At 32.3% G+C, this 22363-nt stretch overlaps 3 protein-coding genes across 3 annotated transcripts; 2 read left to right on the top strand and 1 right to left on the bottom strand.

The window, feature by feature from the left end:
• Positions 1–2405: 2405 nt before the first annotated feature.
• Positions 2406–3215, top strand: LOC146920105 (uncharacterized). The gene has a single exon (XM_085711107.1). It carries the CDS (start codon positions 2406–2408, stop codon positions 3213–3215), a length of 810 nt encoding a protein of 269 aa, XP_085567233.1.
• Positions 3216–11323: 8108 nt separating this feature from the next.
• Positions 11324–15634, bottom strand: LOC146920104 (filament-like plant protein 5). The gene is made up of 6 exons (XM_085713471.1): positions 15448–15634; positions 14633–14775; positions 14335–14536; positions 12502–13966; positions 12334–12394; positions 11324–11964 (listed from the first exon to the last, which is right to left on the bottom strand). The coding sequence occupies exons 2-6, from the start codon at positions 14756–14758 to the stop codon at positions 11515–11517; spliced, it is 2304 nt and encodes a 767-aa protein (XP_085569597.1). The 5' UTR covers positions 14759–14775; positions 15448–15634; the 3' UTR covers positions 11324–11514.
• A 2607-nt stretch (positions 15635–18241) lies between these two features.
• LOC146920103 (large ribosomal subunit protein uL2x-like) lies at positions 18242–20436 on the top strand. Its single transcript, XM_085713491.1, has 2 exons — positions 18242–18746; positions 19888–20436. The coding sequence occupies exons 1-2, from the start codon at positions 18307–18309 to the stop codon at positions 20222–20224; spliced, it is 777 nt and encodes a 258-aa protein (XP_085569617.1). The 5' UTR covers positions 18242–18306; the 3' UTR covers positions 20225–20436.
• Positions 20437–22363: the final 1927 nt, after the last annotated feature.

Below are 22363 nucleotides of genomic sequence, written 5' to 3'. Positions count from 1 at the left end.
TATTCAATTAGCATGTGAGTAATTTCTAAAGATGAATGTAAGGGATGATGTATCAAGAGTAGAATGATAGAGACATGAATAGGTTATCCAAAAAGTGCCAAATTTTATTGTATTACGAAATGCACTAGCAAACTTCACATGTATGTATATATACTTTTATAAGTTTATTAATTATGCATGCTATATATTTTATGTCACATCCCTTTCAATTACAATTCAAGGTAAGCTAGATTCTTTTTCTTTTTCCCTCTAAGAAGTTAATTGACTTGAAGAATAATCCCTCCAAATAAACAAAGCATTGAGAGAAGTGGCCATCATCATGTTAAGGGAAAAGTATGCAAATTAGCCACCGATTTTTTACTTCTTTCCTATCTCACTTAACATGTGACCTAAAATCCAAATAACTGAAATTGGATGTGTTTAAATTCTTCATCGCATGCCATGATTAAAGAAGTTGCTACTTATTAGTCTTGTGGCCCAATTGCTTGTTTTTGTTATAAGAAAAAAATTCAAAGTTTAGAAAAATCTTTTCATGAAAAGAATTCTTGAAAATTATTTAAATTAAATAAAGTTTAGGAAAATTTCAAAAATTCGAAGAAAGTAAACTTTGAAAAGAAAAAAATTGCGTAATTTAATGATGCATGATCTCCAATTAGGATAAACTTTTCCACCTCCAAAATCACTCTGAAATTTACATTGGGAAAAACTACAGTTTTTGTGTCGTGCAGATGTATATTTCCATACAGAAATACAGTTTATCATGTGATTTTTTAGAAATATGGAACAGCTGCAAATCTATTCCCTCTCAAATCATACAGCTAATATGAGTTTGGACTTTTTCAAATATAGTTCATTTGCTCTTCCACCCGAAATAAAGGACCTAAAGTACTTGTCCATACAATTAGAAGTGCTCTTGCTGAGATATTTCCCTTCTAAATTACCTGAAAAGTACATAGTAAATAGTATTTACTAAATACGTTGGCCACTTGGCCACATGTTACTGTCTACTTGGCAATAGTTGCAATTAAAAATTGATCATAGTTAAATCAGATTATACATAGTTCATCTCAACAAACCCATGCTTAATAGGCTAATCCATCTACAACATTGTCCATCTGAGGCACATGGAAATGGGGCCTCATTGTCTATAAAATGGGTCTTCTGGACAATTAAGCCCTTAATCATTTTGTCCTTTCCTTAATTAACAGATAACAAAATACGATTACCTTAGCCACAAAAATAAAGCAAAAGTTTAGGTTCTTTTCTTTGATACCTTAGGTTTCAATCACAGAGACGTCCCTGGTCTGATACATTTTTTAGATAGCTTAGAGTATATGCAATGGAAGAATTTAAATGCAATAAGTATAGGTATTGTTGTCCCATAAGTATATCTCATATGGTAAAATATTGCATAGACGGTTGATATGTTAGGACGCGGAGTCAACTTGTAATTTCCACTTCTCAATAGTTAGTGTTTATAAATTTAGCTGCTAGATTTTTTTTAAATAAAAAAGAAAAGAAAATAATATGGTATTATTAGATATGTACATATGAAAGTAACCAAAAAAAAAAGATATGTACATATGAATCTCAGTTATCTTTTGGGATTCGTATATGCAATAGTATTTTGTGTAGGTTATACTATAACCCAAACATTACAAAAACGATGATATAGTAGAATGACTAAATCGAAAATTTTGTAAATTTAACAGACTTATGTATGACCAAAATAATATAAATGATCAATATGTTACAAACTTCAAATTTACAGGACTCGTGTATGACCAAAATAACTTAAAGACCAATTTGTTACAAACCTCAAACTTAAAGGATCTCCTGTAATTTACTCTTTTAAAAATCTATAAATTAGTTTTTAAATTATTAAATATCTCTATTTACCAAAAAATAATATTAAATATAACCATGTGTAAGAGTTTAAGATTTTCTTGTAAAATAAGAAAAGAGTTTAAGATTTTGCACTTCAAAATATTGTATCCATACGTAATCATATATCACCATGATGTCACTTCACAATAGAACTTAAGGGGTACTTAATTATTGACATGGTACTATTAGGGTTGGAGAACACTTCCAATTAAGAGGTGGTACTCGGTATTTACCCCCTCTGAGTCTCTCATATCATTGATGAGGCAACAATATATATGAGATGAAATGTAGAATTTGTTTACTTGTTTTATTTTCACCGGTTTTTAGAGAAAAAGATTTTGGTAATTTAGAGTTGGATCAGAAAATAAATAAAGTTTAATTAATAATAATTAATCATTTGAGTCTGATCACCTCATTAGATGAAATGTAAGAGTTTGAGATCATTCACTCTCTCATTTAACAAAATGATTGATATGCAACAAAAAAAATGCACTCTAAAAGTGGAGAATAAATTGAACATGGTGGCTGAGATGCTTGCGAGAGGGTGGGGGGTTAACGGGGAGGCGTGGAAATGGCGTAGGAGGCTTTTTTCGTGGGAGGAGGAGTTATTGGGGGAGTGTATTGTTTGCCTATCTAATTTCTCTTTGCAGGGTGACCGTGTCGATAGATGGATTTGGACGTTACATGATTCTAACTGTTACACCTCTGCTTATTATTTTTTAACAGACATGGAGATTGATAGGCATCAGCAGCATAATAATAATTACAGGTTTTTATGGCTGAAAACGGCGCCTCTAAAAGTGTTAATTTTTGCTTGGCGCCTGTTCCTCAACCGGATTCCTGATAGAGACAAACTTTTTCACCGGAAGGTCCTGCTTGTATTTGAACAGGGTTGCATTGCTAATTGCGGTCTTAATGAAGACAGAGAGCGTTTATTTCTTACGTGCGGTTTCTTTGGTGGAGTGTGGAATATCATTGCGGATTGGCTTGGTTTTTCAACAGCTTTTCATTGTCACTTTTTTGAACATTTGCATCATTTTGGTGGTTTGCGGGGCTTCTCAAACAAGTCGATCGAGTCCATGCATATTATTTGGCTGTCAGTAACTTGGACAGTTTGGAAAAAACGGAATAATAGATTTTTCAAAGGAAAGGAGGATAATTTGCTAGCGCTTGGTGAAAGGGCAAAGCTTCAGTCTTTTTGGTGCCTTAAACTCAATTTTCTAGCTTGTTGTTCTTTGTTTTTCTTTGCATTTTTGCGCCTTCTTGACTTGTACATGATTGATTGTGCTCTTTTGTGCCTAGGCGTTTTGGCACTCCTTGTGCTTTAGCGCCTAGAGTTGTTTAATATATATTCCATTTTGGTTTTTTTAAAAAAAAAACAAAACAAAAAAATGCACTCGAGTATAATTGAGTTTTATTTTACAATTTATTCTTACTTAATGTTAGAAATTAGAGCTTTTGATTCTAAAATTGAGTTTTACACTCAAATTACTTATTCAAATCACTTTTACATCCAAACATTATATATTCACCTTACATTGGACTAAAATTTTTACAGAATTAATTTACTTAAAATAAATTTTGTCATGGTGTAACCAAATACACGCTAAGGACATTTCAACCCGATGATATGATATACAAATTACAAACGGATTAGTCATTTTCATCCTTAAATATGTAACGAGTAGCGACACTAGTCTATGTATTAAAATTGCAAAATAGTCATTGATTGTGCACTTTGTTGTTCAAAAAAGTCTCTGACGTTAAAATAATTCTTCAATGTTGACAATAACTTTTTTCTTGTATGCACTAATATGATAGTAAACAAGTGCTTGTATGGATCCTTAAAAAAAAAATACTTATATGGATTGATATGACAATAACTAAGTATATTATGGACTATTTTGACTAATGTAATACAATCAGAGACTATTTTAAAATTTTGATACATTAAAATGCTAGTAATACAATCAGAGACTATTTTAAAATTTTGATACATTAAAATACTATTGTGACTATTCATTGTACGTTCAAAAACAAAAAGAAAATTGCTCTTCTCCCAACAAAAAACGTTCACTCTCATACAAACTGACCAAAATACCCCCGCAAGAGTTAATGCACGAAGGTGTTAAATTCAACTTGATTTAAGTTACGTTCGCTACCCACATGAGTTAACTCATGTAGGTTATAACCCTAGTGTGAGTTAATTCGTGTAGGTTATAACTACATCGTGAGTTAACTCATATAGGTTATATTTCAGCTTACCGAGCGTGAGTTAACTCACGCGGAGATATTTTGATCAGTTTGTATGTGAATGAGCGTTTTTTGTTGGGAGAAGAGCAATTTTCAAACAAAAAAAATGAGTATTTACCTACCACAATCTATCAAAACTAGGGGTGGCAAAAATACCCATGTCCACAGGTACCCGCAGGTAAAATCTGTCACGGGCACATGGTGAGTAGCTAAACGAGTATTCACGGGTATAATAAACGGGTATTTGACTATCCATTATTATATGGATACGGACACGGATTTGATTGTACCCATATCCACGGGTACTCATACCCGATAATAAATTAAGTAAATTACTAAAATATCCTTATATATATATATATATATATATATATATATATATTTCCTTTTATTTCAGGAATTAGGAAGTCAAATGAAGTTATTGAAATTTGGAATGCATATGAAATTTAGATGTTTATTTGGATGTTTTTATGCTTTTATTTTACTTCAAGAATTTGTATGGATTATGTAAGAATCATAAATTTTCTATGGATTATGTATGATTGATGAAATTTTGAATGGGTTATGTATGAATGTTTAAAAGTTGAAGTTTTTTGGTAATTAAAAAAAAGTTATTCTTTGTAAAAAAAAAAAATCAAAAATCCACAGGTATCCATGAATACCTCAATACCCGCGGGTATCTGCATAATGAGTACCCACGAGAGTATGGGACGGACACGGGTATCATATTTATCCAACGGAGCAGGAACGGGTATCATAATATCCATACTCATGATACTCATTGACATCCCTTCAAACAATCCTACCGACCTGAACACCAATTGGCAAATTTTAGTTGAGTCGACCACCTTTCTTACAAATGAACCATCCCCATGACGCTATTTTGATTTGATCGATAACACTACGAGACTCTTGAATTGATTTCTGATTTCTAAAGTACTCCATTTGGATTTAATTACAAGAAAAATAACTAATTACATATAAAAATATTAAGAAAAATTGTTAACCTCATTTAATTTTGTTGATGTAATATAAAAACAATTGAATTTTCTAAACTACTCTTTCTTTTCATTTATTTTTGTACGTGAACTTATTTTATTGAAACACTAGTTACAAACCCGTGCTTCGCACGGGTTCAATAACGTATTCGATAAAAAAAATCTTCGAAAGAAGAGATGTTAAAACGATGGAACATTGTGATTCATCATAAAATATGTATGGGCTGATTAAGAGAGCATATAATCAGTTTATGAGATTAGGAATTGACATAATATTTAGGATGAAAACAATTGGAACCAATAAAGGAACCAATGATGTGTGAATTTACATATTATCCAAAATTATAAAAAAGAGTGTTGTTGTTATAGAGTTACCAAAAAATGATTGATACCCATATTTACATCAAATGAAGTCAAGCAAAGAAGTAGCATCAGTGAGTGAATATAATCTAGTCTAGGATTAGAGTTAAGGTGATCTGTTGAAAGTGCGGATCATGAACACCAAATCTTTATTTGGAAACGACTTGAACGTGCATATTTTTAGGTGGCTTCTCTAGATCAAAAATTAACTTATCACCTACCTCTAACATATGTTCTCGGCAAAATTTGAACCATTGGCCGCTTAAGTATTTTTTGTAACTTGCTCTCTTTGCCGTTATCAAACGACACTTATACCTTTTTTGAGCTTGTTTGTCGATGAGTGTGATTGTTTTCCGTGTTCCTTTTAGAAATGTCATTGATATCTCATTTGAGAAGTGCTAGGTACAAAACAAATTGCAGTGTTAATTAAAAGTTATATATATATATGTACATTTCTAAAACATTTACCAAAGCATTATAAAGATTTACTGTAGGAAAAGAGCATGTTTTATTTTGTTCAAGAGATTAGGAAAACAACATTACAATTAACATGATACTAATTGGAACCAATGAAGAAACCAACAATGTGCATATTAACGTTACATAATAGTTAGGTTTATAAAAAAGATTGCAAGTTTCATAGACTAACCAAAAAGAGATTTTTGCCAATATTTACATCAGACAAAATGAAAAGAACAAATGATATCTCAAAGTCAAGATAGTTTACGACTACAGTCCAAAGCGATATGTCAAAATAGTAGAAGTTCAAATAGTTCAACAAAGATCTACTTTGGAACAACTCGAATTTGCAAGTTCTTCTGTGACTTTTCGAGATCAAAGATGAGCTTACCACCTTCTTTCATCACTCGTTATCTGTAGAAATTGAACCACTGCCCACCCAAGTAATTTTCATAGCTTGCTCTATCGGCGGTAATGAGGTGACAGTTATATTGTCTCTTTGTCTAGTCATCAATGAGAGTGATTGTTTTGCTCTTTCCTTTCAGAATTGTTCTTGACACCTCGTTTGGGAAATGCTAAACATGAAAATAACTGCAATATTAGTCTAATGCATATTTACATGGATAAGATGTATGCGAATATAGTTACATATAATTTATAAAATAAAGGTAGCATAACAGATTTTAAGCTAAAGAAAATGTAGCATGACTTCTAATTTATCATCCTATTATCTTCCTATAAAATCTAGATAAATGCATGCATGTACATTATATGTATCCTGTTGACCAATTAACATTGTTGAAACAAATGGAAATTAAGCATCACTTCCGCATGTGCGTATATAGCTAGCACCATTTGACATTGATGTCTTCGAACATTTGGTGCAACTCTCAATACAATCCAAACTGGTTAGGATTGAATTTAGTTGTTTTCCAAATAGTGATGCAGTATGTTTCCTAACACAAATTATGCACATGAAATAAAGAATAATGCAATATGTATTTTTAATTTGTGCGTAAAAAAACTCAAAGCATGTTTGTGCATAAAAAAAGCAGACATTGACTAAGTTTATAAATTCAGCAATTGGCCTAACTTGAGACAGTTTGGAAAAATCGTTGTACGAAGTACGTTGAGAAGAAGTCAAACTCTGACTTAAGTTCTAACTGAAGCTTTGACTCCGAGCTTGAGAAGTGTTAAGGTCACGACAACAATTCAAGAAACATGGTCAAAAAACAATCAAATCGGATTTTGAAATAATAAGTTACTCTAACACTGTATTGTGAAATCATAATGCAAACTTACTAAGTCTTAAACCTCTCAACAACCGGATGATGTAGGTTGATGAGCAGCCTCGAACCTGACCAATTGTTACATATATTTGGGTTGTCATTGACTACAAAATGGAAGCAAAGAACTCAAGTTAAATAGATGGTAAATGATAAAGCTACGGAGTATTTTTCGCATAGTGTTACATCAACTATATTCTCACTACATAAGGAAAGACTCTTTCGGGTAATTATCAAACTTATACAAAATCCTATCATCTGATGCATTATTAAATGGAACGGTTCAAAAAAAGAAAATAAAATAAAGTTAAATGAAAAGAAAACATATTGAAATATAATATTAAAAAATAAAAGAAAAGGTTCTCAACGTGAGTTGAAAAGAGGTGTTTGTGAAATATATTGTCGAGAAGTAGTTTTTTAAAGTAGCATTCAACAATTTTTGGCCAAATCACATTCCACTCAATTTATGCATTAAAAAAAGTTCCCGTTCTAGTAATTACTTAATTGATATTGTGTTTGACCTAACTTCTCCTTAAAAATGTAGAGAAGTAAAAAGATATCCGGTCAAACGGTATCTTAATCTCCCACAACGGCAGTGTAGAGGCAACTGAATTTGGGAGAAAAAAAATTGAAAAATAGTTAAAAATAAAAAATTGAAAAATAGTTAAAAGTTTTTAAAAATATAAAAATTGGAAAATAGTTAAAAAAATCGGTGAGGTAGCACTCAACCAAGCAACAATAAAAAAAATTATATGCATCAGCGTAACAAAAACATAGACAGATAGACATAAAATATTACTCTAAACGTTAATGTGTGTGTGTAAATATTTGCGAGGTTGAAGAAAGGAAATAAAAGTATTTGGTATCATTAAATGACAGTGTGAATAAAAATATTTGTGAGGTTGTGATGATTAAACAATATTGAAATTAAAATAATTGATAGTGTGTTTGACCTAACTTCTCCTTAAAAATGTAGAGAAGTTGGAAAAAAGTCGGGTCTCCCACAACGGCAACGTAGAAGCAACTGAATTTGGGTGAAAAATTGAAATAAAGTATTTGGCATCATTAAATGACAGTGTGAATAAAAATATTTGCGAGGTTGTGATGATTAAACAATATATTGAAATTAAAATAATTGATAGTGTGCTTGACCTAACTTCTCCTTAAAAATGTAGAGAAGTTGAAAAAAAGCCGGGTCAAACGATACATTAATCTCCCACAACGGCAATGTAGAAGCAACTGAATTTGGGTGAAAAATTGAAAAATAGTTAAAAAAATAAAAATTGGAAAATAGTTAAAAGTTATTAAAAATTTAAAATTATAAAAGTTATTAAAAATATAAAAATTATAAAATAATTAAAAAATGGTGAGGGGCAAAATGGGAAATGCTTAAAAGTTATTAAAAATATAAAAATTATAAAAGTTATTAAAAATATAAAAAAATATAAAATAATTAAAAAAATAGTGAGGGGCAAAATGGGAAATGCACCCTAAAAATGATGAGGTGGCACTAACCACACCCCATCAATAGGAATTTACAAAAATGCCCCTCTTAGGGGCAAAATGGTAAAATCATAGGGATTTACATTTTATATATAGTAAAGTAAGTAGATATTTTGAGAATAATATGATTAAATATGGTAAAGTAAGTTAGGTTTAATTATATTTACACTTGTGGTGTTAGCTCAGTTCAGTGATAAGTTTTTAACTTTGTAATTTCAAGATACCAGCTTCAAATCCCCTCAATGATGGTTGAAAAATGACCATTAATTAACAACAACAAAAAAACTTTCTCTGTTTTTTTTATAAAAAAAATAAATAAATCATATTTATATATGCATAAAAATCATATTTGTTCTTATGGGGTCCTTGATACTAGAGTTTAACATGCATTGTGTACCAACCATTTGTACAAAACTTTGTGATCTTTAAACTCATAAATTAAACTAATTAATAAATCATTCTATTTTAAATTTGAATTGAACCTCAATTCTTGATAATGAAGACTCTTTCTAATCTATTTTTTTTAAAGGTGTCGTGATTCTTCAAGCATTCTTTTATAAATAAATAAATAAATAAATAAAACTTTTCATTTAGGTTTATCCTTTAATTTCAGTCTTATAGATATTATTGAAATGATGACTAAATTATACTCCCTCCGTCCCGGAATATCTGACCCATTTTCTAAAAAAAAGTGTCCCAAAATAACTGAGTCATTTCAATTTTCGATACAACTTTCATCATTCCCAATACAATATAACTCTAATTAATACTACTTTCATCATTCTCAATACAATATATTCCACTTTCCCCTTTATTTATACATTTTTTTTAATCTGTGTGGAAAAATCAAACTGGCTCAGATAAAACGGGACGGAGAGAGTACATCTTTACTAGTAAACTCCTATCTACAATTCTAGAATAAAAGTAGGTCTAATCATAACATTAATCATAACAATTAAGCTTTAGTCAAGTCTATCCATTTAAAAAGCACTCAAGCCATACGTACTAAAAAATAATGAAATTCAATATTGAGAAATTGATAAGTAGATGTTAGTCAAAATGGAAAGACATAGTATCATATAGAAGACTTGCTTTTGGAAGTTGTTTGGCAAATCTAAAACCCATTATTGATTATTTCAGCAAACATGTAGGTGTTCGGTTGATGAAGAATTTGTAGGGCAAACATGTCAAGTGCATGAACAATAAAATAAAGCTTATGTTACCCAACGTACCAATTCTTTACTATTTTTAATGTAACACATTCATCATCTTTGCATGCCAACAAGGCCTAAACTAATACCAAACACAAAAATCAACAACCATTGGAATAATGTAATCTATATACTATCAAATATGTCTCCTAAATTTCAAACTAAATGTTCTACTTTATGTATGCACAATTTCATCGAGACCAAATGTCTTTGTCTTCATTGGTTTCTTTTGCTTCAATCCATAAGTGGATTTTAGGTACATTTTGAAACAGGGTCCTTCATATTTTAGACTATAGTTTTAAATTTTAATTCAGCTTGCACATGACATGTTTATGAATTATTATTTTTCATTCGTGGTTGAGCACTAAATTGAGTATAAGGTTATTTAATCTTTTCTTCTTTTTAAATTAGTTGACCCTTGCATTTGATTTCAGCTTATGCTTATCAACACACGTGTTTGGTCCATGGTATTTTTTGGCCAAACCATCAATAATTCCTTAAGTTGAAAACAATCGATTAGAAATTTGGAAATTCCTGTTTTTGAGTCAATGCCATAATATAATTGATAAAAGAAATAGTTAATGTAAATGATATTGAAATCATGTTTGCTTTTTAATTCTTTATGTATAGTCTAATCAAATGTACTTTAATTCTTTTGTTAACCCTCAGGTTCCTAAGGGTCCTTGGTAATCCAAGTTCAGCCGAGAGATAAGTAAAACATGAACAATTTGTTTTTTGGTGAAGTTCATTAACCACTTGAGCCAAATTGTTTGGTTATGTACTTCAACATTCATTCCGACTAGTTTCTTATATATGCATAATAAGCAAAATAATGTTATCCACTTTTTGTTCTCTATGAATATAAGTTGAATTTTCTTATGACTTGATGTCAACTCAATAGTATATGTTAAAAATGTTTATTATACAGAATGCCAAACAATCAATATTGGAGAAAATCGAAGTCCTTATGTCAAAAACAAAAATAGAAGTCCTACATGCACTAGAGATAAAATCCCAAAACATTTATAAAAAAAATTGGACATGTATCAGTTGATTTTGTAGCTTTGAAGTAGGTCCAAAATCTAGGATAATAATAGCATAATAATAGCTTATCCTGGATCCATAACATAAGACCACCGTGGAGAATTTGATTATAATAGCATAGATACAAAATTAGGCTTATTTGTGCAAATAGTCCCTGCAAATATACGTCATTTGAGTTTTCGTTCCTAAACTTGTTAATCTTTTCAAACAGCACTGTAATTACTAGTCATCTAGGTTTTCAACCATGGTTAACTGCCTAGTAGAAACACCATTGAATAACTAATGAGGCTTAATACCTATATAGTTTACACAGCCAGCTAAATTTTGGTAAAGTCTCAGTGATACATACATGGAATAGAAGGACTAGGGCAAAAACAATATTTAATCTAAGTTCAATATACTCAGGAGAATTACAGACACAAACATCAGTGTCCACAATTTTTTTTACTATATAGTCTATGTACAGCATCATCGATGAGGTCCCTCTGATACTTCTAGAAGTAACTAAAAGTGCTAGTGACCGGCTTTCTCTTTAGAAGAAAATAATTGACTCAAACCATGTGAATTTTGCTTCCCTGTGGCAGAAGCAGAAGGATGCGAATTTGATTCAGTAAGAATGTAACAACTCTGGCTTGACTTCATTGAAGAATTTGTCGAAAAATTGCCTTCGGTGTCCGAAAGACATGATGTGGAACCAAAGTTGTGTGAAGATGAAAACTCATCATTCATTCCTTGAATGTCAGAAGTAGAAGATACACTACATGCTTCAGTATGATCAATTTCATCTGAGGTATAGGAGCCATTAGAATTCGACCAGCCATAATTCGGTTTAACGGAAGATTCATTTGTTTGAAATCTTCTAGAGTCAGTTTGTGGGCACATTGCTTGTAATTGCCTACCAAGTACATGTAGTGTCTCCTGACATTCAGCTAGCTTTTTCTCTGCAGCTGCTAGTTCTGTGTCCTGTAATGGCATTAAGGTGTCGAAAAACTATGATTAAACAATGAATTCATGGATGAAATAAATGTAATAAAAACATTTATCAGAGCTGTTTCTAGTTGATGTTGGATTGAATTACACATAATGACATTACAAAACAGCTGCATAAGATATTACCAAAATATAGAAGTAATTAGATAAAATGAAAAAACAGATACAATAGTGATTCTATGAAACGTAAACACAGCCTCGATTTTAAACAAAGAGACCATTATATGTTGAATCAATTTCAGTACTGAACGCAAAACATGTTTGAAGGTACTATATAGGAAATAATACACAACTAACCATCACCAATATGATATGTACTAGTAAATAATGTAATGTAATTACCTTCTGAGTATTGATGTCGTTATTTTCTGCCGAATTCGCTGCACACACCAGACACTTGTCCCTTCAAGTGGCAAACAGAAAGAAAAATCAGAAAGTACTCGAGAAACAAAACAGAAAGCTCAAATTATACAGTATGTAAGCTATCATATTGTTGCCAATGGGCCAAACCTTTGCATTTTTTCCTCAATAACTTTGTGCCTCGTCAAAGAATCGTGATGACGTTGTTTTTCCTCTTCGAGATCATTCTTTAGCTCATCTATTTTTTCCTTTAGAAACTTATTTTCAGCTTCTAACTCTTCTACATGTGTTTGAAGTGACTTATAAGACTCTGTCATGCATTTCAGCTGAATCTCAGCCAAGTTGTATGATTTATGAGACGACACTAATTGCACTTTCAGTTCTTCCAGAAGCTGTTCATGTTCCACTAAATTCTCATTTTTGTCCTTAAGATCAACCGTATCAACTGATTGTTTATCTACGGCGTCGTTCTTAACTTTGTTAACAATTTGCACACTGGCATTATCTGATGAACATGCCATTTTCTCAACTTCAAGGAAATCGTCCATCAGCTCTGAGAAAGTTTCACTTTCGCGATTCTCAAATTTAACTGAGCTTCTAACTCTACTGTTACAAAAATGGTCAGAAACTGAGGATGCAAGTGACTCAACAGGACTTTCTAGATCCTTGTGCCAACCATCAGATATAGAAGTGATGCTCGGTGAATTGCTGGAAATTCTACTTGAGAAACTCCTATAATTGATTGCCAAATTTGATTTCCGGGAACTTCTTTCTTGATGAAGAACTTGTACCTCTGCTTCTAAGCTCTTAAGTCTTTTGACTGTTTTGGTGTACAAGTTCCTAGAAGTCTGTAATTCAGCATTACTTGAGGCCAAAGCTTCTTTCAATCTCTTTGTTTCTTCTTCAAACACCTCCAATTGTTTTGTAAGAACCTCGGATTCTTGCAGGCCAGTAGTTTTTCTTTGATGGATTCCACTGATGACGTGGCGTGTACTTTCAACTTCTAGCTTCATTTGTGCCAATGCAGCAGGACCAGGCAACTTCTTCCGCAACAGACCACGAAGCCGATGGCACTCACCCTCCAGCAAGGCAATAGTCTTAACATCCTCGGTGTGTCGTTTGTTTGCCACTTCTGCTGATTTCATAATCATGTTCTTCTCTTCATTTCGGATATCCATCTCCTTAGAAATCATATGCAGCTCATACTTCAAAGAACTTATTTCTTTCTCGTACGACTTAACATTCTTCTCTTGAAGCTCTAACTCGGACTCAACTTGGGACTTTTCTTCTTTTAGTTTCACAATTTTATTTGAACTTTCATGAAGTGATCTCAGAAGGGAAGCATTTTCATGAGCTTCTTCGCGAAGTCCTTTATCTAATTTGTGTATTTCTGCTTCAAGCTCTAACTTGAATTTCTCCCACTGTTGAGATTTCACAAGAATCACCTCTTGTATTTTTTGCTCACTTTCCTCCTTTACAGTTCTTATCTGCTTCATGCATTCTTTCAGAGCTCCATCTAAGTGAGCGATTCTCTCATCACAACTAAGCTTCGAAAGAGTGATAGATTCAAGTTGGTGTCTTAAGGAAACAACTTCTGCATCAGCTTTCTCCCAACCTAAAATGCATACAAGTATGAATCAACTTTATCTGATATTTTCTGTTAGAACAGCGACCCGGTTCAAAAGTAAAAAGATAAAAAATAAAAAAAAAAGCAAATAAAGAACACACGATGTTTGAGCACGGAGTTTGGCCAATTGCGCCTACCTCTCTGACTACAGTGTGACTGCTAGTACCTTTTTATTGATCAAGCTTACACTTAAGAGTTTACATGGTACAACTTGTACTTAAATACCACTTATCAGTAACTATGAGTCATACCCCAATTTTTCTTAACAAGTAGAATATAGAAAATGAGTGATCACTCTAATTATTTCATATTTCAACTAATATAAAGTCTATAGACGAGTTTTTATTAAGTCCTACCTGAGACGGCTTCCTCGGCAACTTTTGCGTGTTGTTTAACCAGACTTTCCTTGTTATCTAATTCTGAATAAGCTGCTGATAAATTTGCTTCCAAATCTTTTATTTGATTCTCCATGTTTACAACTTGATCTTCCAATCCAGACATACGCGCGTATGACTCCATTGAAATTTGAACATAGTTCTTATTTGTGCAATTTTCCTGCTGAAAAAAATAAGAAAAGAACAGGACTAGTGAGCAATTTAGTTTCGAATATAAAAAACTTTTCCATCACAAGAATTTAAGACAAAAAGTAAGTACCTGGTTTCCTAAATGTGCCACAGAAGACAAGGTGGAACCAACAGAGTCAGGTGTAACAAATGGTTTCTCAGCCTTTGTGATTTTGTCTGATGATTTTTTCTTCCACGGCCAACCTCGACGGTCCATCTCAGAATTCTACTACCCTGCTCAAAGTATGCTCAAATTGATCATCATCAGGTAAAAAGGATTTTACAGCACTGATTAATATTATTCTTGTTATAGAATCACATCAAACATAAGAAAGAAGCTGAAAATACATTCTATAATAAAAAAAATTGTCACTGTTATTACTTAAAAATTAAAACCTTTTAGTTTAACTAGATTTATCCAATCAATATTTCATGACAGCATATTACAGTGATATGATGCATTTTCATTCCCAATAAAGGTTTTTCTGTTTCTTTTCTTTTTTTAAAAAAAAAGGGAAAATTGCAAAACCTTTTAACCACCTATCAAATGCTTGCAACTTCAAGTAACCCCTTTTCCTCCCCAAAAAAAATAGCCTTTCCTTGCCAGTTGTACCCTAAACTATGTAGCAACGACATTTCAGATTGAAGGTGTGTCTCCAGTGTCGGAGACGTATTGCTATCCAATACAACATAGACACAAATACATTCAATCATTTCTATTTTCTCAAATTATTATTGCTAGCATCAGTGTCGTGTTTGTGCTTCATAGACGATAAGCTTTGTCATGTTTTGTAAAAATGGTCTGTCTAAGCTAAAATATCTTGTGAGTCATTCTAGTGAACATTTTAATGAGTGTATATATAAATAGAAACATTAAGAAAATCTAGAATGAAAAATGTAACATACCAGAAGTAAAAACAAGAATGAATCTGAGTGATGGAATGAAGAAGAGCAGAATGAGAATGAGATATGACTGTATGAGAGTTCCAAGAATGAATTTGAATTTGAAGTGTTAATTAATAATACTCCGTATTACTAACTGAAGAGAGAGAGGAGCGGGGTGGCCAAATGTGAGCGTGTGTGGTCACTGTTTAAACGCTCCTCATGTGGCTCCACCTTTATTACAAAAAACAAATAACAAATCATATTATAACGTCGTAGTCAAAGAATATATGCATTGGATTTTTATTTTTGGATTATTACAAATACAAGTACAAAATTTATGTGTCTTGTCTTGTGTAAATTTTGTCCTATTTTTGAATTGAAGTTTCTTTTTTCCTTGCTTGTACTTTTGTGCTATGTCGTTTTGTCATCCTTTTTCCACATTAATTGTTGTCGTTTAATTGGTGACTGGTGAGTATTTTCACACTATATGAGTGAATTTGAATGGTGATAGTTGAATAGGTTGTTTTGTTCCTTTGGTATGTTGACATGTTGATAGAATTTTGTTCCTATTTCATAGAAGTTGTGTGCTTGAAGTTCATTGATGTTTTATTTTCGACCAATTACATTTATAAAAAAAAAAACAAAAAATTTGAGGGATTATTCAAAATAAGCTGCTACATTGAAAGCTGTTAGTTTGTGTTGTGTAGATCGCATATGTAGTCAATATGCGATAAGAAACAACATACATACTTTTTAAGATAATGATCCTATTCTTTCAAAAAAAAAATAATGATGTTGATATAGTTTGAAACAATGATAAAATATAATAGGCTAATGTTAACTTGTGCCCTCAAGGCACATGTTAAGATACTTATTATAGAAGTACACATATCAAAAGGCGTGCATTAAACTTCTTAAAGGTTGTTATATTGTGTTTTCCAATGCAAAATTGTTCTATTTAGGTTGCTTAACATGTGCCCTAAGGGCACAAGTTAACATGACCCAATATAATAATTTGGCTCAAGTCTCAATTTATCGATTTTGAACGAGGTGAAATTAACATAGGTTGTGCATGTTTGGGTTAGTTCAATTCGAATATGAACATGCAGGAATTTTTTTTTGACTTGAATGGTACTTTTAAGTATAGAGTCGTTAGTTCGAACTTTACACATTTATTCATCTACATTGATTATATCTATTTATGTGCCTCTATCTAGTAAAGGGTTGTTGGAGGAATTCATGTTTACTTATGTTCCACCGTCGAACATGTCCATCACATTCTAAGGTATTATTTGTTTTGAGTATAAATCTTTTACGATTTTATCTTTTATAAAACGTCAAGTATGTCCATCACCTTCTCAGGTATTGTTTGCTTTGATTATAAGTCTTTCAAGATTTTGTCTTTTATAAAAAGGTGTTTGTTGGGTTAAGGAGTGTGTGTGCATTGTTTATAAACTACAATTGATCTCGATTACTAAGTAATTTGAGATTTTTTAGTGTAGCAGAACTAAAATTCTTAATTGAGGCCAATGAAGTAAAGGATCTATCATCTATTCTATGTGGCTTAGACTTTGCACCCACATGACAACGCCAATGATCTAGTAAAAGGACCAATGAGATGGTGGAACTTGTTGAACATCATTTTGTCGTTGTAAAGGAGGATGTGGTACATGTAAGTATTTTGACGCTAAAGTCAACGAAAGAATGAGTGAGAGGATAAATGTATTGAAAAAGGAATTACGTACCTTTGTAAAGTATTGGTTACCCGAGTTATAACGAAGAGATGACCTTGACAAAATGACGGTGCATCATTGATGAGATGATTTCTTGCTTTAAACAGGTTGGACCTAGGTCTAATCCAGAAAAACTTAGATGCGTATTTTGGGCATCGTATTCCATAATACGTAGAAAATTATACAGAGAAAGAAAACAAATATAAAGGCGAACCTATGGTAATTGAAGAAACTATTATTTTTTGGCATCATATTCCATAGCAGTCACTCTAGAACACGCAAGAATAAGTCCTCAAGAGTATAGCTCAGTTGGTAGGGACATTATGATATGCAAGGGTCGAGGTTCGAACTCTACGTTCTCCACTTATTCACCTAGAGTGGTGAATCTTTAGCCACTAGACCATCAAAAAAGAATATGCAACAATAATAAAAAAATATAAATTAAAGATATCAATGCAACATTTATTTTTTTCACTATAATATTCTTATTTATAAAATTTCATTTCACTTAACTACCCTACTATCCAAAATTAATAAGAGTATCTTACTAAATCATACTAACTTTACGATTGAAATCAACTCAACTAATTATTCTCTTAAGAATCACACACAATCCAAATGTGACATTTAATCTGAATCGATGAAAGTATCAAGATTAATTGGAATACAGAAAATTCACATAATTACAAGTGTTTGTTGTGGTACTTACTAGTGTTCACATGCCTTAATAGAAGATACATGCAGAACTAAATGATTTGGTCTAGTAGTAAACAAACATGCATCAGACTTCAAGAATTCATGATTTGAGCTACACTAATGCATTTAAAGGAAGATAAATATAAATCCTTTTACAAATGTTTTTTAAGTCCGAATGTCTTCCCTGCCTCAGATTATGACACCATGTTGTCTAGATAGATAAATCGACGAAAATAGTTTTAAAGAATTGCGGGGGGTGAGAATAGATAGAAGGTTACAAATTCAAACACTCCATAAAATCCATGGGCTTGTCCAGCTCAAAATCCATATCCATCAACAAGAACCCGGTTACTATATATCATCACCAAAACCTCAAACCCTAACTTCTCTGAACTCATTTCCATATCATCGCCGCACGGTGGTTAGAGTCGTAGGTTTAGTTTCCGGCGAGATGGGTAGGGTTATCAGGGCACAACGTAAAGGAGCAGGCTCCGTTTTCAAGTCCCACACCCACCATCGCAAAGGCCCAGCACGTTTCCGCAGTCTCGATTTCGGTGAAAGAAACGGTTACCTCAAAGGAGTAGTGAACGAAATCATTCACGACCCAGGTCGCGGTGCACCACTAGCTAAGGTCACATTCCGACACCCTTTTAGATATAAGAAACAGAAAGAGCTTTTCGTTGCTGCTGAGGGACTTTACACTGGACAGTTTATTTATTGTGGGAAAAAAGCTACTCTTGTTGTTGGAAATGTTTTGCCATTGAGGATGATTCCTGAAGGTGCGGTTATTTGTAATGTTGAACATCATGTTGGTGATCGTGGTGCTTTTGCTAGGTGTTCTGGTGATTATGCTATTGTTATTAGTCATAATCCTGATAATGATACCTCTAGGTTTGTTCTCTCTCATTTTATTATTCTTTCATATACCATTTTTAATTAACATATTGTAAGATTTGTGTTGTTGTTGTTGTTTAGTAATTAGAAATATACAAATATGATTTGTGGTGATGATGAAAATATGATTTATGTTAATGTATTTCGTAGTGATTTATGTTGATGCCATTTAGAAATTAGTTGTATTAGTATAATTGAATGTGAGAAGAAGTTAGAAAATGATCACATTTTTTTATTAGTACAACTATACGAGATAGAATTAGAAATGACAAGTTGGCGTAACACTTATAGTAGAAAAATGGATAGAAACTAGAATTAGGTGGTTTAGGCATGTGTAGAGAAGACGCATGGAACCTGTATTAAGGAGAGTAGACTAGATGAAGGGGAGTTAAATCACTTGAGGTAGGAGAAAAGCTAGAAAAACTATTAAGAGAAACTAGTATTAAGAAGGATATAGAGATTAATGAGTGTAGAGAAGACGCATGATTTTTGATAAAACACTTTGACACAGTTTGATTCATGCTGCTGCCACCTCATGTCTGTATCCATTTCACCGCGGAAATGGAGAAGCCACATATTGTAGCTTCTAACATAATGTTGGTCCACGTTTGGGAAGCCTCTAAAACAAACACATACTTAGTGGGATAAGGCTTGGTTGTTGTTGATGTATTAGCTTAAAAAATTAATGATGTGGATGTTAACTTTTAGTAGTTTATGTTGATGTCATTAAGAAATTAGTATGTCATGAGTTTGTATTAGTATGAAGCTTTAATTCATCATATGCACGAAAGTTTATGCGGTTAGTCAATCATAATTCTCCGATAGTCACACATATAAATGATTGTGATTAGTTGACATTGTAAAACTTATTGCACTTCTGATGCATGGAAATTATACCCTTAGTATAATTGATTGCGAGAAGAAGTAACAAAGTTATCACAGTTTTTACAATTAATATTAGTATAAAAACTTGAATTATGTGGGATGGTGATGGTAATTTATCTTAATGTCATATTGTATGTACATTATGAATCTGTAGAACTGAGATTGAGAAGAAATAAGAAAACAATCGCGTTTTTTATGATTAGCATTAGTATTTAACTTTTACTGATGATGGGTGTTGATGATTTTTTGACAGGATTAAGCTACCATCAGGGGCAAAGAAGATTGTTCCAAGTGAGTGCAGAGCTATGATTGGGCAAGTTGCAGGTGGAGGAAGAACTGAGAAGCCAATGCTTAAGGCTGGTAATGCTTACCACAAATTTAGGGTGAAGAGGAATTGCTGGCCTAAGGTTCGTGGTGTGGCTATGAATCCAGTTGAACATCCTCATGGAGGAGGTAACCACCAGCATATTGGACATGCTAGTACTGTTAGGCGTGATGCTCCTCCTGGACAGAAGGTTGGTCTCATTGCTGCTAAGAGAACTGGTCGTCTCAGGGGACAAGCTGCTTCTGCTGCTGCTAAGGCTGATTAACTGTTAAGACTATTTGAAGAGATTCTTAGGGTTTTATTTTGTTGCAAGATTTTGAAATTTTGTTTGATTCCTTGTCTGTTCCAAAACTACTTGGGTATTCTTTTGAGATCCTTTTGCCCCATATTTATATGAAATTTTTAAATGACAATGGTTTACATTTGTTTTTAAGTTTTATTCAATTCATAGTTTGCCTTCGTTCCGGGTTTCATCTATTTCTACTGATGTTGTTTTTTATTGCTTTCGTTTCTTTCTTTTTTTCTGTTGTGAAATTTATTTGTTTAGGTTGGATTTTTAGTGGTAAGTGCAGGATTCATACCTTGTTCAGGGAGTGGTTGTTTTACTACGTCGATTCGGTTGTAATAGTACTTCTGTAGTGAAAAGGTTACAAGGGCTATACTAATTTTTGTCAGTTTAGCTGAATTGTGCTGCTAGTTCCATTCAGAATGTGTACTAACTTGATAGTATCATGGCCTTACTGTTAGAAACTTGCATTGCTGAGTTGCTACATCGCCTATTCTGTGCTGAATTTTACTCCAAATGTGCAACATCCTTTTTTCACATGATAATTGTCATAATGGCCTTCATGTTGTAGTCTTATCCATCGTAACACCATTTCCTCTTTCTTGTTGCCAATCTCTTTTCTGAAATAGGCTATTACTGCTTTCTTTTATATATTTTAGAGGTTCAAGTTTGTGTTTGAAACCAAGTTTGTGGCCAATTTATCACGTCCAAATGCTTGTCTAATGTGAAAAATACGAAAGCTAGGAATTGTAGGATTTGAAAATGCGTTGGTTCACCAGTTTACCCTTTTCAGCATAGCAATCACTGCCTATTGGGCATTGGCTATGCAACATGCAGTTCACCATTGAGTGAGATGTTTAGAACACTTTGATTACTCTGTGGCATGAATGGTACATGTGTTGAGGTAGGATTATTGGTGGTTCCAAATGGGAAGGGAATAGTGACAGAGCCACACTTTGTTGGACGGTTTGGTAGTGAGGCCGGTTGAGTCGCTACTTTTGTATAAATGACAGCAACGACCATTAGCAGCAGCTGTTTTGAGTGCACATCCATGTCTTTGCTATTTTTCTCAGGTTCATCGTTACACAAATCCTTGGATTTGGTTGGTATTCTCTTGTAATGCTATTTAAAAATAGAAAAGTCAAAATGACTGATTTTTCCTATGGAATTGAATGATCAAATTAAGATGGTTTGTCTAATATTTATTATAATGTAACTTTAGTTTTTGGCAACCGTGATTGCAATGTCACACTTGTGTTAGCAAAAGGAGATTATTAAACATTATCAGAACTCAGAAGCTAACTACTATTTCGACCTATAAAACTCAAACAGCATGGTTAGAGATATTGCAATCACTATATTATTTAAAACTAAAAATACATTATAATGATAAATGTATATAGTCATGTTTATATATTATGTTTCTGTCAAAAAGAATGTTTATATTATCTATAAAAAAGAAATCGCTGAATTATTATAATCCTAAATGTGAATTGGTTTAAATATTACATTATCAATGGTCTAACCATTTTTATCATGATAATATTATAATGATATAAAAGCAATAGTTTAGGTGAGTTGAATTTTAATAATTCACATATTATATTATATATCGCTAGTAAAGAGTTAATATTCATCTTGCAACAGTACCAATTTTTTCTCAAGCATATCAGTCTTTTCTGTGATTGGAGGAGGAGCAGCATTCCTCATGAATATGATCCAAGGGTTTGGGAAAAGGGTGTTTAAGTGGATAACTTATTTATATCTTTTTAATGTTATTTCTAACAAAAATTACTAAATAAGTCTCACTAATAATTTTCCATCCATAGTGAAAATCAATCCATCAACACATTTCTTATCTTTTGTGACATTTACTTTTTATTTTTTTGACAAATACTTTCTTTTTTAAGATTATTCACACTCTCTATGCAACTATTATTGAGTAAGCATTGAAATATCCAATTTTTTATATGGATGACTTTAAAAATGGAATTTAAAGTATTTATTATTTTTCATATTTTGTGGGTTCTTTTCATTTGATTAATTATATTCAAGGCATTTTCAAACATTAAATATAAATACATCTTTTAATTGGTATATCTTTCGTTAAATCAACCG

The sequence above is a fragment of the Medicago sativa genome, chromosome 5 (genome assembly GCF_051527215.1).
Source record: "Medicago sativa cultivar Bolivia chromosome 5, Bolivia_mono, whole genome shotgun sequence".
Taxonomy (NCBI): domain Eukaryota; kingdom Viridiplantae; phylum Streptophyta; class Magnoliopsida; order Fabales; family Fabaceae; genus Medicago; species Medicago sativa.
Note: the sequence above shows the minus strand (reverse complement) of the source record. Positions and strands in the feature narration are given on the sequence as shown.